At 46.3% G+C, this 13,132-nt stretch overlaps 1 protein-coding gene across 1 annotated transcript; it reads left to right on the top strand.

Moving 5' to 3' along the window:
- Nucleotides 1–5,995: 5,995 nt before the first annotated feature.
- LOC307217997 (WAP four-disulfide core domain protein 18-like) lies at nucleotides 5,996–12,791 on the top strand. Its single transcript, XM_079980133.1, has 4 exons — nucleotides 5,996–6,097; nucleotides 6,970–7,104; nucleotides 9,760–9,894; nucleotides 12,130–12,791. The coding sequence occupies exons 1-4, from the start codon at nucleotides 6,004–6,006 to the stop codon at nucleotides 12,144–12,146; spliced, it is 381 nt and encodes a 126-aa protein (XP_079836259.1). The 5' UTR covers nucleotides 5,996–6,003; the 3' UTR covers nucleotides 12,147–12,791.
- The last annotated feature ends 341 nt before the right edge of the window (nucleotides 12,792–13,132 follow it).

Below are 13,132 nucleotides of genomic sequence, written 5' to 3'. Positions count from 1 at the left end.
GTGTCTGGTGTAATTTTATTTCTCTCAAAATTTCTTGAGACTTTGGTTTGGCTCTCAATTTCTTTTCCCCTTCTTCTATTTTCTTTAAAATTTTATCTTTCTTCTCATTTTGACTTTTCTTCTTTATTGCATTCTGTTGGATCAGAAACCCTCTCATAACGGCCTTACTTGCGTCCCAAATTGTTCTTTTTTCAACATCAGTATTCATATTTAATTCAAAATAATCTCTCAGAGTTTTTTGGGCCTTTTTATAAACTTCTTCATCTCTGAATAAGGTGTCATTCATCCTCCATCTAGAAGAACCAGTTGTTATTTGTTTCATCTCCATCCTGATGGCATTATGGTCGGAGCAAGTTTTTGGGCAGATTTCCACTCTCTTTATCTTCGGTGCCATCCCTCTAGTTATCCATATTTGGTCAATTCGAGTCCATGTCATCTTGGCTTCAGAAAAGAAGGTTCCCTCTCTTCTCAAAGGATTCTTTGTTCTCCAGATCCACCAAGTCCATATTGTCAGTCATTTCAAAGAAAGTTTTAGGTAGTCTGCCATCATTGGTGACTACCTGTTTTTGTGCTTTGTCCATGTTAGTAGATACCACTCCATTCATATCTCCCATCAAGATTAAATTGTAATCCAAATGTTCAAGTAAAGTCTCATGCAACTTCTTAAAGAATTCAGATTTTCCATCGTTCGGCGCATAAATTCCCACTACCAGAAATTTTTCTCCTTGATATTGAATTTCAACTGCCAAATATCTTCCCTGTTCATCTTTGAAGATTAATTTTGGTAGAAGTCTCTCCTTTACATATATCAAGACTCCTCTTTTTTTAACTCTATCCGATGAAATAAATTATTGTCCCAATCTCTTATTAATAAGTAGTTTCCTATGTTGCCTCGTAACATGTGTTTCTTGTAAACAAATCAAGTCCAATTGTTCTTTTTTCAATATATGAAACACACATCTTCTTTTTCGGGGGGAATTCAGTCCATTACAATTCCAACTAAGAAGTTGCGGAGCCATGATGGGATTACTTCGCTTCTCCTCCCACTGCTCCAAGTAGTTGCTCCTCGTCTGTCGGTGGTTTCCCCTTGTCTGGACTAGGGAGTCCAAATTGTAAATTTGCTATACCCAGAATTCCTTTTTCAAGTGTTTTTGTCACTTCCTCTGATTCTGCTTGTTTCTGAAGATGCTCTCCGTGATCTCTCAAAAACTTATCCTTGTCGTTTACTGTTCTTATTCTTATTTTCCTTTCTTTATATTTGAACAATAGGCCTTGGGGAAATTCCCACCTGAAAAGTATCATGTTCCTTCTCAACAGAGCCAAGAGGTCTCTTAAATCCAGAATGTATTTTGGGATATCCTTAAAAATCTCCACATAAGAGTCCTCGATTTCCAGAGTTCTCTGGTAGTGTAAGTTCAGAATTTTGTCTCTTTCTTCTTTCGTTCGCAGAGTGATCAAGCAGTCTCTTACCCTATTCTTCTTCTGACGTAACCCAATTCTGAAAGTACTCACAATCTTAAATTCTTCCTTCCCCAATTCCTGTTGCCAAAAGCCTGTAAATTCCTTTGTAAGAAATTCCTCCAGATTCTCCTTCGCAATTTCAGGCACCGCTCTAAGTCTCAGATTTTGCTCCTTGGATCGTAATTCTATACAAGACAATGCCAACTCGTGATCTTCCAGTCTCTTATATGCTGGGGAAATCCTTTCCTCAGCGGCAGATGCAATCTGTTTCGCTTCCTCGGCTACCTTCCTGGTCGTGGCAGATTCCTCAATTAATTTTTCGATAGATTTTGTGTTAGAAATCACTCTCTTTACCAAATCATTAATGTTTGCTGTATTCACATCAATTTTTGCTGATGCTACCACCACCTGGTTTTTTGTATCTACCACTTCCTTTGCTAAATTTTCCAAAGAGTCATTTATTTTACTGAGTGCTTGAGTCAACACATCATCAGTTGACATAATTTTTGTTTTAGTCTGCGTGGCAGTTGCCCCTCCTGTTACTCCCGGTGTTGAAGGCCTTCGCTGATGGTATGTTTTGCCTGACCTAGTATGATGTACTGGGTCTATTTTGTCTTTACCATCTGCTGCCATAGCCTTCTCATGAGAATTCAAGGTCAGATCCCACGCCTGGGAGATTTCTTTAAAGGTTTGTTTTGAGAAGGAATTTTCCAGTGGCGCAGTTGCTATAGCAAGAGAGAAATTTTCCAGTGGCTTAGCTGTTGTTGCAACAATGTCACTGTCCTCTAGGGGGATAACTTCAGCAACAAAGTAATCTTTAACAGCAAATATAATCTTTTAAGAGACCCCCTTAGCCCTTCCAAGCCACAGTTTCAAAGTCCCAAATAGCTGCTGTAAAACCCTAGAAGGGTTACTTTGTACTCAGAAGAAGTCCAAAAACACTGTATCTTTCTTGCAGAGTTACTTAAAGAACTTAACTTTCCCTTTCAAGTCAAGCCCCTTTCAGATGGCAGTCCATTTTCAGGGCTTTGAGACAGCGGAATTAGCTTTCAACTTCAGCTTTTCATGCAGGAATATAATCTCAATCTTCCCCCCTCCATCCCTGCAAACTCGGGGGGAGACCACTTTTTGATGTTGGATTTTATGTCTTTTCAAAGAAAAGTCTTTCAGGGTTTCCGCTTTAAAAGTCTCTTTTGCTTTGTTCTATCTACAAGCAGGGGAAGCAGACTTCCTGTTTATACTTTCCCCTTTCAGCACCGAATTTATTCCAATTTATTCTCCAATTTCAAAAAGCCTACTCACGGGTAGATATTTTAGCGTCCAATTGTCCAGGAAAAAGTCAGCGCTCTCCGGCCACAGCTACGCAGCTTCACTCCACGAAAATGACAGTCGGCTCTCAGCACCGCGCCGCTCACTCCGATCCGCTTCGGAGCCTTTACAAAGGCTCTTCCTCAGGTCGGGGGGGACGCAAAAGGTGCCCACTGAGCCTCCATGCTCACAGGCTTCACCCGCCTGTGATTCTCAGAGGTCCCCGCTTCGCTGTAGCGGCAGGACCCGATCTCATGGAGCCACTCCCTCTGGAGCTTCAGAGGGATACCGCCATTAGCGGGAGGCGCCAACCCGGAAGTCTCATAGTGGTTAAGAGCAGTGGACTCATAATCTGGTGAACCGGGTTTGCTTCCCCGCTCCTCCACATGCAGCTGCTGGGTGACCTTGGGCCAGTCACACTTCTCTGAAGTGTTTGTTGTGGGGGAGGAAGGGAAAGGAGAATGATAGCCGCTTTGAGACTCCTCAAGGTAGTGATAAAACGGGATATCAAATCCAAAACTCTTCTTCATCCCAGAAGCAGACATTAGTTGATGCTCAGAGCCCTGGGTCTCTGGGGTATCTATATTTCGTTTGAATTAGCCCCACGCCAAGCTCAGCTTACCAATTAAAACAGAAAGCAAGAGAAACTCTTAAAGGTATTGTTCCATCAATGTGACCACTGGAACACGCTCCGTCAGGACTTGGGCTGCTGCGCTTTGCATCCATTGAACTGGCTCCCTCCTTGTCCTTCCGGCAGGTGAAGACTTTCCAACCGGCTTTCGGGAAGTGCTGTTTTAATGAAAGGGCTGGTGTGCTGCTGTTTTTATTGTATTTATTTGTTTGGCTTGAATAAATGAGATACACACACACACACACACACACACACAATGTTTAATGGTTGTTGTTGTTTTTAATTTGTGTTTTATTCCATGCTTTTATTGGTTATTATTATTATCTTTGAGCTGCCTTGAGTCCCATCAGGGAGAAAGGCGGGGTAAGGTAATAATAATAATAATAATAGCAAAGGTAAAGGTAAAGAGGCCCCTGACCATTAGGTCCAGTCGCAGACGACTCTGGGGTTGTGGCGCTCATCTCGCTTTATTGGCCGAGGGAGCCGGCATACAGCTTCCGGGTCATGTGGCCAGCATGACTAAGCTGCTTCTGGCGAACCAGAGCAGCGCACGGAAACACCGTTTACCTTCCTGCCCAAGTGGTACCTATTTATCTACTTGCACTTTGACGTGCTTTTGAACTGCTAGGTTGGCAGGAGCAGGGACCGAGCAATGGGAGCTCACCCCATTGCGGGCATTCAAACCGCCAACCTTCTGATTGGCAAGTCCTAGGCTCTGTGGTTTAACCCACAGCACCACCCGCGTCCTAATAATTATAGTAGTAGTAGCCAGAACCTCCTCTGGGTGTGGCTGAGGCATGTGCCAGCTTGCCAGCTTGCCAGCTTGCCTTTCCCAGGAACAGCTTACAGCAGCTGACACAGCAGCAGGGGTTCTGCAATAAGACTTCTGGCCTCAGCTCCCAGCTGAGCACCCACATCCAGCTTCACTTCCAAGGCTCAGATGGGCCTCAGATGACAAAATGCAACTCCACCCAAGACCGATTGTTAATTTAGCCTCAGATTGGCTAATTCTCTGACAAAGTGTCCGCCTTGTTGCCTAGATCCATTTCCAGTTTGGTACCTCTATAATCTGGTCCTTGGCTGCTTTCAAGCAATGGTTATTCATTCATTCATTTAGATATTTGTATACCACAGGAGTGTGTGTGTGTGTGTGTGTGTGAGAGAGAGAGAGAGAGAGAGAGAGAGAGAGAGAGGTTTACAGCAATAAAAACACAAACCCATACACACACAAAAGTTAAAAACAGACATTGATTAACATTGTGGAACAATTTATTTACATAGGCCTGGTGGAATAGCAAAATTTTCAGCAGGCAAACTGGCACAGAAGGCGCCTGTTGAATCTCTAGTGGCAGAGAGTTCCACAGGACTTGGCTGATGACCCTAAAGGTTTGGTCTACTTGTTGCTGTCAAACGAGTCTCACCAACTCAGGGAATGACTAGCGATGCTTATCTCAGCACACCTTCTGTCTCTCTGTAGCCTTCTTGGGATATATGAAAGAGTAGGGGAAAGAGACAGCTCTCATTCTCAGGTTGCCAATACCATGTTCCAGATCTCCCCACAGTTTCATGCAGCTGTTCAACAGAGCCACTTCCGCCCTGCAGAGGAGGTAGGGTTGAGGGAATCCCCAGCTGCATCACCCCCTGGCCAGCCAATTGACTGGCTCTGGGGGCGTGGCTTGTCCTATTTAAAGTTGGCGCAGCAGGGGGTATCCCTCTTTGCTGACCCCCCAGCTGTTCCTGTTTCCCACCCTCCCGCCCCATAAAGGGTTTTTGTTCCTGGACTTTGCTATGGACCTTTGTTGGTCGCCGTTGAATTTTTCCACTTGGCAAATTGGCACCAGCCACTTGGTTTAAGCCTACCTCATAGCAAATCGTCACAACTTTCTTGGTATTGATGGTTAGGCATTGGTACTGTTCTGTAGATGGAAGAGGGGAGGTAGTGCCATCACCTGCCCCACTTATTGAAGGGTAGTCCAATAAAGGATTCCAGGGGCCCTGTCCGAAGCCTAAGGAGGTTAGGGCCCAAGGCACGCCCCCTATTGGAGACCTGATGTGCATCAGCAGGACTCCCCCTACTGGTGGTTAACCCTTCCCAGACTTCAAGCAGACGGGCTGGAGTCGGATAGAGATATTGATTGTAATAATATTTTCATGCTCTCATCTCCACTTTTGCTAGCGGTAACATTTTTGCCGTTTTTTGTTGTTGTTTTTTACTCAGGGGACAAAGAGCTGCCCATTGAGAATCACCAGCAATGTTGCCCTCCACCTCGCACACAACCCCCCTTCTGCCAAGCCAGGTCAGGGCTGTGGGGTTTCCCCATGTCCTGGGGTTTACTCCTGCCAGAAGCCAGCAGAACCAGGAAGCTCCAGTTTTGACTGGAAAAAGTTGCCAACAATGGCCCCAAACAGGTATGAACCAATCTCCGGAGGCAATGTCTTCATTTCCTGCCAATTCGTGAAAAGGTCACCCAAACTGTCGTCTCATCGTTGCATCACCTGCTAATTTTTGGCTCTGGTTCCAAAGGCAAGCTCTTCTTCAAGGAGAGCTTATATATCCCCGAGGGGCTGGGTCTTGGCACTCCCGCCTCTCTTCAAGCTGCACCATGAAGTCTGCCCTCGTGGTCCTTGTGGGGCTCCTCATCCTTTGTGCTGAGCTGACACTGGCAGGTTCTCAGACGCCAGACTGCGAGTCAGAAGGTAAGCAGCACTGCCAGGAAGGGGCCTTCAAACTGCTGGTTAATCAAAGGCATAGGTTCCCTTGGAAGGTGGTGGACTCTCCTTCACTTGAGGTTTATACGTAGTAATGGATGGCCACCTGTCAGGGATTCTTTAGCTGGGATTCCTGTGTCGCAGGGGGTTGGACTAGATGACCCTTGGGGGTTCTAATTCTGGAATGCTGTGATATTGGTGCACTGCTAAAAGACAGCTGCATCCCCCACCTGCCCTGCCCAGCCCTTTGGGTTATATTATTATATAACCACACATGCAGTCCCATGTCCAGTCCTGGGTGCCACAGTTTAAGAAGGATATGAACGAGCTGGAAGGTGTGCAGAGGAGGGTAACAGAGGTGATCAAGGGTCTGGGAGCCAAGCTGTCAGGCTCTGACACAAGCCTTGTGAGGAACAGTTGAGGGAGTTGGGTATATTTTGACTGGAGGAGAGAAGACTAAGAGGTGACATGACAGCCCTCTTCAAATGCCTGAAGGGCTGTCACAAGGAAGATGGAGCAAGCTGTTTTTCTGCTGCTCTGGAGAGTAGGACCCAAGCCAATGGATTATAATTACAAGAAAGAAGATGATGACTCAACATCAGGAAGAACTTTCTGATGATAAGAGCTGTTTGACAGTGGAACAGGCTCCCTCGTGAGGTGGTGGACTCTCATTCCTTGGAGGCCTTTAGGCAGAGGTTGGGTGGTCACCTGCAGGGATTCTTGAGCTGAGGCTTGGACTTGATACCCTTGAGGATCCCTTCCAACTCTCCAAATCTATAAGGGAACCTGGAGCCCAGAGTGAGCTGACTTAAAAGACCCCCACTCCACTGCTGGGAAGTCATGTGGTTGTTCTGTTCTAGGGAAGCCAGGATACTGCCCCACACCGGATGGTGGTGGAACGTGTGTGGAGGAATGTTCTGGAGATGATTCATGTCCTGGAGACTTGAAGTGCTGCAGCAACAACTGTGGCCACACTTGCAAAACTCCGCTAAACGGTAAGAAGTCCTTTCCCTTCAGAAGCAGACTGGGGTTTACCAGTCTCGCCTTCAGTAGGATGTCACCTATATCAGAGGGAGGTGGGGTGTATGGGAAAGAGCTGGGACCTGTGAGCTTGCCCACTTTTTACTGAGGAGCTGAGCAAGAACTGAGAGGTCAGAATCCAGCCATTCAGCAACTGTTAAGATTCTTAGCTTTATCAATTCCCCAGGACTTCAGTGTGCTTCTGGCACAAAGGCTTTCAAGCACTCCTGAGAAATACTCAAAGGGACAAGTGTAGCCCTCGTCTCTGAGAAAACCCCCCACTAATGGTCTTTTTTAATCACCATGTGATTTACCGGTAATATTTCTATTCCACTTCTATTCCAGCAACAATGCTGAGCTCATACAAGCTCACAGTAGCTAACAACGGCAATTAACAAATGCTACAATCATTACAATCATATCAGAAGGTCAAGTGTATCTTTTAAAAAAGGCACAAAACAAATGCATACGTCAAACAGTTGTTCAAGTGAGACAGCCCTTCAAATATCTGAAGGGCTGTCACATGGACAATTCGGACCTTGTTTTCTGCTGCTCCCCAGGGGAGGACCCAAACCAATGGATTCAAATGACAAGAAAAGAGATCCTGACTTAAAATTAAGAATCACTTTCTGACAGTGAGTTAGTGGTTCAACAGTGGAATGGACTCCCTTGGAAAGTGATGGACACTCCCTCGTTGGAGGTCTTTAAGCAGAGGCTAGATGGCCATCTGTCAGGGATTCTTGAGCTGGAATTCCTGCATTTCAGGGGGGTTGGATTGGATGACCCTCGGGCAGTGCTTTTTTCCTTAAAAATTTTTTTAGGGGTACTCTCATTTTCCTAGGTAAAGGGACCCCTGACCATGAGGTCCAGTTGCGGACGACTCTGGGTTTGCGGTGCTCATCTCTCTTTATTGGCTGAGGGAGCTGGCGTACAGTTTCTGGGTCATGTGGCCAGCAGGACTAAGCCACTTCTGGCAAACCAGAGCAGCGCACGGAAATGCCGTTTACCTTCCCACCAGAGCGGTACCTATTTATCTACTTGTACTTTGACGTGCTTTTGAACTGCTAGGTTGGCAGGAGCAGGGACCGAGCAACGGGAGCTCACCGTGTCACGGGGATTCGAACCGCTGACCTTCTGATTGGCAAGTCCTAGGCTCTGTGGTTTAATCCACAGAGCCACCCGCGTACCTCTCATTTTCCTACTCATATTGAAATACTGACCCTCAATGAAGCCAAACTTAAGATTCACAAAATGTTTAAGGGTATGCGCACCCCCATGTTCCCCCAGAAAAAGCACTGCCCTCAGGTCATCTGCGATTCTGAGTTATTCAAAACCAGCCCTGTGCCAGCTGGCTGACCATCTCTGTGCTGGGAAAGGAGGGGAAACACTGCCTTTTGAGAGTGCCAGAGTCTGTGTGATTAGAGTACTGACCCAACACCAGCATCAGAATAAAGGAACAGAGGTGTGACTTCCCTGACCCTCTCAAAGCCAACGCAGTGGGGAAAGCTGAAGGAGAGCACCGCAGACCGTCATGTGCTTCCCAAATAATGCTATGAGGAGCCTGAGGAGGATGCAGTCAAACCCCTCAGAAAACCAGTGTGGATCAAAAGGGTCCTCGGTCTTGGCTCATTGTGGGAGGGAGAGATGATGAAGGCAAGCCCTGCCATGGAATCCAGAGGAACTTCACGTCCTCTTCCAGGATCCCATCATGTGGGATGTGAAACACAAGAGCAGTCAAGTACAACATTCCTAGAGTGAACATGTTTACACATGGGGAGGAATGTTTGTCCAGCCAGCAGGTCAACTTCCTGTTTCCTTCTGGGCTGGGACAGACTTCCTCTGCATGTGACTAGAGGTGGGCGTGGCCTCACCTGTGCAGGTAATGACAAAAGCACAGGGCAGGGCAGCCATCTCTCTCTTTTTGACTACATGCATCGAAGAAGCAACATCTGCTTAGCCAAAGATGCTCTCTTGGCCTCCAGCTAGGAGAGGACAAAGGGACTGTCTCCTTATGAGATAGTTTCCAGGTGTATGTTACTTTTTTAAGCTAAGTCTGCCTTCTGGGATCCTATTGTGAACAGAATGATGTGTTAGTACACCTTTTTATACTTTAATAGAAGACTGTGTCTTGTCTTATCTTTTATGACGGAATAAGGGGAAAAATACCAGAACAGTTATCATAGAGGCTTTAGCGAGCCTGAGCAAATGCAACCGTTGCAAAGCTTAATATAAAGGGGAATGTTACTCTGCTGAAATTGGGGAACTTGTTTACACAATTTGGAAAGGCTATAATCAAACAACATATCCTCTCCTGCATCCCTAAACATTCCCACACATCACCCCCACCCACCCCCAATTTGAAAATCTGCCGTTATAGCCTTTACACCCGAGGTGGGTGACTCTCCTAAATCCCAACCTGGGAAAAGCGCCCACACTCCAGACCCAGACCATTGACGCCTCCACCTGGGGAAAGTCCGTTCTGCAGTACACCTGTTGTGTTGCCCATCACCTAGCCTTTGGGCTCTGGGTGGCTTATAAGTTCAAGAGGACAGGACTGGATCCGGGGGAAATCATGCAAATGCGAGTTCCACGGTTTAATAGTTTCTCTTTTGTGTGTGTTTTCCCCACAGTAAAACCCGGCGAGTGCCCCAAGTTCAAAATCCCTCCTGGGCTGCCATGCAAAACGGATTGCTGCGAGGACAATCACTGCAAAGGGACCGACAAATGCTGCCCAATGGGATGCAGCAAGGTTTGCGCCCCGGCAGGTAAGGGCAGGTGGGTGCAGTGGCTCAAGCACACGACTAGAGTCTGGTCCTCTCCTTTTTAAAATATATTTTTTTTTATTGGATTTCCAAATCATTACAAATCAGTCCGAATTACTTTGATTTAATACAATTTCTTTTTAAAAAATCAGGTTTTCCACTACTGTTGCAAACATATGTCCATCTCTTCCTCCTGTTGATATATAATCTCTTCTTTAATATCCATAGAATCATAGAATCATAGAGTTGGAAGAGACCACAAGGGCCATTGAGTCCAACCCCCTGCCAAGCAGGAAACACCACCAGAGCACTCCTGACATATGGTTGTCAAGCCTCTGCTTAAAGACCTCCAAAGAAGGAGACTCCACCACACTCCTTGGCAGCAAATTCCACTGTCAAACAGCTCTTACTGTCAGGAAGTTCTTCCTAATGTTTAGGTAGAATCTTCTTTCTTGTAGTTTGGATCCATTGCTCCGTGTCCGCTTCTCTGGAGCAGCAGAAAACAACCTTTCTCCCTCCTCTATGTGACATCCATTTCATCCTTTACTAGTTGTTGTCCATTCTTACAGCAAGCCATTATTTCCTCCTCTCGGGCAGCACCTCTTATGAATATAAAATCCATTTCACGTCTGTAGCCCTTCATAATCTTCTTGTTGTCTCAGACCTGGTGTGCTGGGAGAGTTGATTATCATCTTCCTTTGTTCAGTCTTTGCAGTGTTTGCAAGATCAAATTCCAACTTCTGCTGTTCATCCCTCGCATACAGGCTGCGGCTACAAATAAGTCCCAGAGAACATAAACAAACTCCGCCATTAAAACTCCGCTCCCAAGTTCTTCCTCGGCACACGGTTGCAGTCTGTAACTGAGTCTGGCCCTCTCCTGACCATTGCTATTGTCAGTACGCCTTTCAACTGATGTCAGTGACTGGGCTCAATAACTAGTTCTGCCCCGACTAGGCTAGGCAACTGGAGCACTTTCAGAGACCTTCCAATCCTGGAAAGCAGGTCCCAGTGCACTGGACCCACAACTGTGCATTGTGAGCACCAGACTCAGCAGAGTATAAATAACGCGGAAGCTAGCTGTGAAGCATAACTCCTTTTATTTCTAATAGCTACTACAAACTAAAGAACTACTGGCTTGCATGAGTGTTACAGCTCCCACTCAGCCATCTAGTCACTATATAAGACTCTCTCCACACACAGAGTCAGGCAGTCAGGCAGGAGTAGAAGAGTAGTTTCTGCCCCCTCCTTTCTCAAAACATCAGATCAGGGGATTCTTGCAATGGGAGGGGTGAAAATATCAACAGCTATGTCCCTCTCTTCTCCCCACAAGATGCAAGCACACCTAATTTCAGGAGGCAGTGACGGCTACCAACTTGGATGGTTTTAAAAGAGGATTACAAAAATTAATAGAGGAGAAGTCTGTTGGTGCCTGGCGTGCTCTGGTCCACGGGGTCACGAAGAGTCGGAGATGACTAAATGACTAAACAGCAACAGCCAGAATGACTATGCACTGCCTCCATCGTCAAAAGCACCAGTGTTTCTGAATACCACTTGCAGGATAACATGGTAGAAGAGAGCTGGCTCTTGAGCTTGGATCCTGCTAGCTGATTTCCCATACTGAGAACAGGGTGCTGGCCTGATCCAGCAGGCTCTTCTGATGTCCCTGTGTTCTGCTAGACCCCTTGGTGCAGCAGATAAATGAGCAGGAAAAGCAACCATCTTTTTTCTTTCTTAACAGTGACCGATGGTGAGGAAGCCAGCCTTGTTTCCAAATATTCCTCTTGTAGTCACAAAAGAGGGGGTGGGTCCATCAGGCAGAGAAGCTCTTGGCCTGAACAGATGTAACTGTCTTCCTCCAAGGTTGCCCTAGATCTTGCCCAATTGCCCACAGCTTTGCATAAATTGCCCACAGCTTTGCCCAATTGCCCACAGCTTTGCATAAACCATTGCTTCATTCTACTGAAAACTGGCCCTGTCTGAGCCCATTCCTCAGATCTCTCTCTAATTCCTGAGTGTCCCTTCATTTACATTTAAGCGTGCCTTTCATTTGGTCCCTCGTCCAAAGGCCAGGGGTTGAACAGGCATTGCTCAGTGGTGGCAAGGATGGCTGACTGGCATGCAAAAGGTCTCAGGTTGAATGCCTAGCACCCCCAGCAAACAAGACTCTGCAAATGGAGCATCTCACCCAGGGCAGGACTCCCTCACCTCCCTCTAACTGTTCCCTTCTGCTCTTCCCAGGTTTTGATGAGGCCTAAAGGGCATCAGGGCCCAGAGGAGTCTGGCTGAAGGACACAGCTTCACTGCTGGCCAAAGGTGGGCTCCCAGCTCACGAGCCCAGGCAGTTCTCCCATCAACCACCTGGAATTCCTGCTTCTTCAATGCTTCTGGAACATTTGCACCTTGACAACAGCTGCTGCAAGACTCACCCAACTGTCTTACAGGGGAAGACTCTTGCTTTCTCTAGTAAACGTGCATGGAACAAGCAACGAGAACTCTCCCCACAACTATTTACACTTGCGATGTAGAATTATAAATAATTGCACCATGTAAGGTTTCAACTTACTGAGCATGCTCGGAAGGAATGTGGTTGGTAACTGGAGGTGAAATCTAATCCTGCCAATAAAAGTCTAGGTCTGAACGCTTATCTAGTACGCATGCCTCCCACTGTAGTATCTATAGAGCAATCACGGGGTTAAGTGCCTTATAAGGAAATGGGGTAAGAGGAACTGAGTACTTTGATTGGATAGGAAATTTAAACTTAATGGAATGTGTGGAATTTTTGCCTAATGTATAAAACTGCTTGGAACGCTGTATCCCTTATCTGGCGGCCAGTTGATTTGGGACAACGAAAGCCATGCTGGTCCTTTCTGTACAGAAATAAAAGACAACAGGACTTCTTCTCAACTCACTGATGCATGTGATTTTGGGTACCTCCATGAGACAGAGCAAGCTTTGATTGCAGCTATTGGATCAATCAATACCACCTACAACAAATAGAACTAACTTATTTTTTGCTCTATAAGACTCACTTTTTCCCTCCTAAAAAGTAAGGGGAAATGTGTGTGCGTCTTACGGAGCGAATGCAGGCTGCGCAGCTATCCCAGAAGCCAGAACAGCAAGAGGGATTGCTGCTTTCACTGTTTTCCTCCTCCAAAAACAAGGTGCCTCTTGTGCTCTGGTGCGTCTTATAGAGCGAAAAATCTGGTATTTCCCAGGCCTGGCCTCCCTTGGAAACAAGGAG

The sequence above is a fragment of the Podarcis cretensis genome, assembly GCF_951804945.1.
Source record: "Podarcis cretensis genome assembly, chromosome: 6".
Taxonomy (NCBI): Eukaryota; Metazoa; Chordata; class Lepidosauria; order Squamata; family Lacertidae; genus Podarcis; species Podarcis cretensis.
The sequence above is the reverse complement of the archived record's forward strand: the minus strand, read 5'-3'. Positions and strand labels throughout refer to the sequence as shown.